At 41.9% G+C, this 5720-nt stretch overlaps 1 protein-coding gene across 1 annotated transcript in view; it reads right to left on the bottom strand.

Moving 5' to 3' along the window:
* The window catches only part of slc41a2a (solute carrier family 41 member 2a), a 39314-nt gene that overhangs the window by 17428 nt on the left and 16166 nt on the right, over positions 1 to 5720 (bottom strand). The window contains exons 4-5 of the mRNA XM_042214172.1: positions 3670 to 3741; positions 3379 to 3523 (exon numbers count right to left, since the gene is read on the bottom strand). Of these exons, the coding sequence (XP_042070106.1) occupies positions 3379 to 3523; positions 3670 to 3741 (217 nt within the window). The remainder of the gene's footprint in view (positions 1 to 3378; positions 3524 to 3669; positions 3742 to 5720) is intronic.

The raw sequence follows: 5720 nt of genomic DNA, 5'->3' as shown, positions 1-5720 counted from the left end.
CGAGGGAGGCCGACTAAGGCCAAGCGCTGTTCCTTCCACTTGAACGTTGTTGACCTCGGCTGGACTACACGTGGCGCTCCTTTTATTGTGATTACATGAATATGCATAGTCCCATTAACACGTGATAGTCTCAAACAGGCATGTGCGTGTAAGCAGAGTGGGAGTCTCCCTTGTAACAGTCCAACTAAGACAAAAGACTGTTGTAACTGAACCTGATCCCCGCGTACAGACAGAGGCAAACCTGTCGTGAGGACTAGAAAACTGTGGAGCAACGAGCCTGTGGAGGAGCTTCACACGTGTTTGGAGTCTACAGACTGGGACACAATGAGGGCTTCTAACAGCTTGGATGAGTTTACGGACACTGTCACCTCCTATATCCACTTCTGTGAGGACAGCATTGTGCCATCACGCACCAGGGTGAGTTATAACAATGACAAACCCTGGTTTACTCCTAAACTCAAAAAGCTGTGGCTGGAAAAGAGAAAGGCGTTCAGAAGCGGAGACAGGGACTGCTACAGAGAGGCCAAGTACAGGTTCACTAAAGAAGTGGACATTGCTAAACATCAGCACTCTGAGAAGATGCAGCAGCAGATCTCAGAGAATGACTCGGCCTCTGTGTGGAAAAGTTTTAGGAATATCACCAACTACAAGCCTAAAACCCCCCACTCCACTGATGACTTGCTCTTGGCCAACACCCTTAACGACTTTTACTGCCGTTTTGACGAGCCATCAGGCAGCCTTCACACCTCCAACGGCCCCAACAATAGAGATACTTTGGACATTCATTCCCCCACCTCTCCCCTCTCCATAGAGATTGAAAATGTGACGTCATTCAGGGGTAAAACCGCAAAGGATTCTGGGAACTCGTGGCAAGCGGTACTAGCGCACACAGGCTTTCAATTGAAATCAGTCACACAGCGATAAAAAGAAACACAAAAAATGGCAAGAAGCTGTTGTATTATTAACTGCAATAGCCGGTCGCATGACAGCCACGGGAAGCCGACGGGTAAAGAGATCGGTTGTTATCGGATTACGTCGTTGAAGAGAAATTGTTCGAGCCATGTTTCCGAAGTAACAAAGAGGCGACGGATGGCCTGGATTGCAGCCATTCAAAGACCAAATATAACGTCCCAGAACACTCCAGCTCACAGGTTAGTCTGCTCCAAGCATTTACACAAAGGTCAGAGTTTTGTAGTAGTTAATACGTCATTTTCATAACATAATTGGTGATATAGGTTACAAGCAAGTCTGGCGCTGAACAGAAATTGTCGCGCTATGCTCCTTTATTTATTGTGCATAAATAGTGAATTGTCCTGACACAATATTGCGTTTCGCTTCTGTTATTATGGTACATTGACAAAAACATATACTTTTATTCACAGGATAAAACAGTTTTTTGTATCACTAATTGCCCAGTACGATTACAGCATACAATATTATTGTCACTGCTACATTTCTGTGATGCGTACCAGAAATTATTTCCACTACTAATTAATTACCGTTGAGCTCAAAGCCTATTAATAAACTGTTAACGAATGTGTATTTATGAAGACAATTTGTGAGACTGGTAAACTTACCTTTGTTCGTACGATGGTCTTTCATTCTACACGTGCATTTCAAGGTCCTGTACCCATCCATCGGTAAACTGTACCTGGGCTTGTTGCAGTGACCTGAAGTTACTAAACTTCATGAGTGTATGCACTCACTCCAAGAACCATATAATTATAAATCTGAGCGTGGTGAAAGTTGGGCAGCACGCTAACGTCTTTTGTCCACTCTGTGTGCTCGTAAGGGTCTGACCCTTTCACTCCTTTGATTTTTTCCTCGTATCTTTTCTTTGACTTTTCATCAAGTCTGTCTTTGTACGGACCGGCATTGTTCTCCTTCGTTTTGTACATACCTTTTTTGGGGGGCAAAGAAAAAGCAAGAAGGTATTGGAACCGGAGAATGAACGTTTTGCGGTGCTGCAAATGCTTGCGTTTGATGCATTGCTTTGATTGTTTTGCCACTAGTACCTGGCATGCAATGCGCGAAAAGTCACGTGGTCTGTCAATCTCTATAGAGCCATCACCACCATCAAACACTTCACCTACAACACCCCCCTCCACACCCCACACCAAGGAGGATTTCACACCACCTTCTCCCACTACAACCCTTCATATTCATGAAGCAGATGTGATGAAACAGTTCAAGAGTCTGAATGCTCGAAAAGCTCCTGGCTCAGACGGTGTGTCTCCTGCCACCCTCAGACAGTGTGCAAACGAGCTGGCCCCAGTGTTTTATGGCATTTTCAACTCCTCACTGCAGGCATGTCATGTGCCTGCCTGCTTCAAGTCCTCTACCATGATCCCTGTCCCCAAGAAACCAAGGATCACTGGACTAAATGATTACAGACCTGTAGCTCTGACATCTGTGGTCATGAAGTCATTGGAGCGCCTGGTTCTCTCCTACCTCAAGACCCTCACAGCCCCCCTCCTGGACCCCCTGCAGTTTGCATACAGAGCCAGCAGGTCTGTAGACGATGCTATCAACTACACTTCATCCTGCAGCATTTGGACTCCCCAGGAACCTATGCCAGGATCCTGTTTGTGGACTTCAGCTCCGCCTTCAACACCATCCTTCCAGACATTCTCCAAAGCAAGCTTTCCCAGATGAATGTGCCTGATCCTATCTGCCGGTGGATTACTGACTTCCTGACGGACAGGAAGCAGCATGTGAGGCTGGGAAAGAACGTCTTAATGCTCAATTCCGATTTTTTTTGATCAAATCCGATTTTTTTGTCTGTTTGTTCACACTACAAATAAAATGTGACAGCAAACGCGCTCTAGTGTGAAGCGGCCCACATGTGGAAAAGAAGATGATGGCCCTTAATATTAAGACTTCGGACTTCGGAGTCAGCTGCTATAAGAAGATCATTGGTTATTTTTATAAGTGCTGTTTCAGTGCTATGGGAGGGGCAAAAACCAGACTGGAAAACATTGATTGCAAATGAAAAATCCTTCATTTGCAATCAATGACCTCATGACCCTATATAAACAGGAAGTACTGGGGCGGCCCTTCCCACACACCTGGTTTAGATATAGGACCTGAATAAATGAACAAACATGGTAAGTGTAACCAAAGCAACATAAAGAAATATAATTTACCAGACATTTGCCTGTGAACAGAAGAAAATTCAAATGACCTGATGGTTAACAGTATTTGCTTTAAAAACATATGCATAAATGTAATGGATGTAACTACTATTATGGTTGACTGTAAAATAACAAAGAATAAATTCTCAATATCGTTAAGGGACAAGTGGTAAATGAGTTCATGCCTAACCACTTTGTCACAGAGAGGTCAAGGACAGTGTAGTAATGGCAAGTTATTATTTACCTTGCAGCAGTGAAGCCACAAATGCAGTAGAAACACTGGTTGAGCATAGGAGCATTATATGATTAAAGGGCATCTGTCCTTCTGCCATCCAGCCCAACAGAGATGCCATTAGGGAAGCCAGCAGGCCCAGCACTGTAGCTTGTAGCTTGTTAAATGAAAAGAATAGTGAGAAAAAATCATTCCTGGCAGACATAATGTCATACTGCACAGATAAGCAGATATATTGAAATTTATCCATATATTTTGTCACAGTTTTTTATTTCCTTGTCTTTTTGAATGAAAATGATGTACCTGCTTGAGTGCCAGGTTTCCAGCAATCACCATCCACTTTTCTCTGGGAGATTCCATTTTTCCTGCATTCACCTGACAACATCAGACATTTTATCTCCTTAAAAAATGTGCTTCTACAATTTAATTACATGACAAACCCATTTAGCTGATGGAGATACTATCCATCTATCTTCTCTCGTTTATCCAATTCAGGGTTGCAGGAGGTCTGAAACCTATCCCATCTATCACAGGACAAAGGGTAGGGGACAGCATGGACAAACTTGTATACACTGAACAAATATACTATATAATCATATATACTGACATACACTATATGCCTACACTAGCGTTTTTATATATTGGACTCACCATGTGTCAAGAGATGTATTCTAAATACACTTCTTCAGCTGAGAGTCAGAGAGTGGAGACACACAGTTTTACTTGCAGCACGAGAGTGAGGGCTCCGGGACTCGACTCGCAAACGGGACACAAAAAAAAGAAAAAAAAAAGTGGTAATCACAATACAGTTACTCTGTTGAAATAAATAGATTTCACGGCAGTCATTTCCAGTTTCAAATATTATGCTATCCCCTCTCTATCTTTATCCAATTTTGATGATTTGGCACCGTTGGGTGCAGGTTTCGCTGCCAGCCCGGGTTTGAGTACAACCCGGAGCCCTTTTTTTAATTATAGTTTTTTATTTACTCAATTCCCATCTGGGATGAATAGAGTTTCTCTGATTCTGATTTCTGGAAACCCAAACAAAACACGCAAAAAGAGGCTGTAATGTAAGCGTCCTGTTAATGGGGGTGGGGTCAGTTACACAATGGACCCAGAGCCAGCAGTGCACGGGCAGGAATGCATTTACAACACCACTTCATAAGAAAAATGGGATGGGATGAAAAGTCAGTACCTTCAATGTACTATGCTGTGTGATTTTTGTTACTGTTAATTAAGGAGCTTACATTGTTAGCTGGCATTACACGAGGTGAGTGCATAGACTGCAGACTGTTAGGCCGTTTCTAAATACTCATGTACACAAGTTCTCGCTAGTCCAGACTTCATAAGTTCACACAGCAGTCCAGACCTCCCAAGAACACAGTGCAATCGTTCTACAATTGGAAGTGCAGTGTATTGATGACATTGCTGCTTTGGAGTTTTTACTGCTGTCCCTTCTTAATTTAACTCTGATTAAAATTAATTAATTAAGGAAATTAATTTCCTGCAATGGAAATTACACATGACATAAAAATAATATACATGATGTAGTAGATTTCTTTGAGAAAAACCAAGATGATTTGAACTGAACAAAAATGTAAAATACAATCTGATCATTTTTGGAGCAGCCTTCGGGATCTACATGTATTAATATGCTGTTTTTAGACTTGATGCATTAACAACCTGCTAGCTGACTTTTCCAGGCAGCTTTTCACCATCACTAACCAGGTTAGTAAACTGTGACAGACAGTTTAGTTAGTTTGAACTGGTTAAATGCAAAGCTGTTTTACTGAAAGCATACATTAACTTCAAGGAGAGCCAAAACTAACATAAACAAAATGGCCCCAGTCTAAACAAAATCCCATTAAACTAACTAAATTACAAAAAAACCCACTTTCAAACCTGCAACTCAACTCCCTAATATATCAAGGAAAAAGAGGGTGTCTGTCACAGATTTCAACTGTATTAGCATTTTTCTCTGCCAAGGACTTGCAGGCGGAAATTAACTAATCTTTAAATCTGGGACAAGCCATCATTTACTGTGAGGTTAACTTACTGTGTGCACGATCCTTGAAAAAAATAAATAACATTTGCTCTGACCTTGAGTGATTCCCCTGGCAGCACCATGTCCTGGATGTCCTTCCTTGTCCTTCCAGCCTGTACAGGAGAGCAGGGTCTGGGGTTTTCTTTCCATTACTTTATATATAGTAATGAAAGGATGACTGGACTCCCTTTAAAAGGAAAAGGCATGTTGGTACAGCCAAACACCATTAAAATCTAAATCTATTTTTTTTACTTTTGCATTTACCTTTCATTATTTACTTACATGGTATGCTGCTGATATTCCAAACAGA

This window comes from Haplochromis burtoni, unplaced genomic scaffold, assembly GCF_018398535.1.
Source record: "Haplochromis burtoni strain Fernald_Lab_line unplaced genomic scaffold, NCSU_Asbu1 Contig_526, whole genome shotgun sequence".
Taxonomy (NCBI): Eukaryota; Metazoa; Chordata; class Actinopteri; order Cichliformes; family Cichlidae; genus Haplochromis; species Haplochromis burtoni.
The sequence above is the reverse complement of the archived record's forward strand: the minus strand, read 5'-3'. Positions and strand labels throughout refer to the sequence as shown.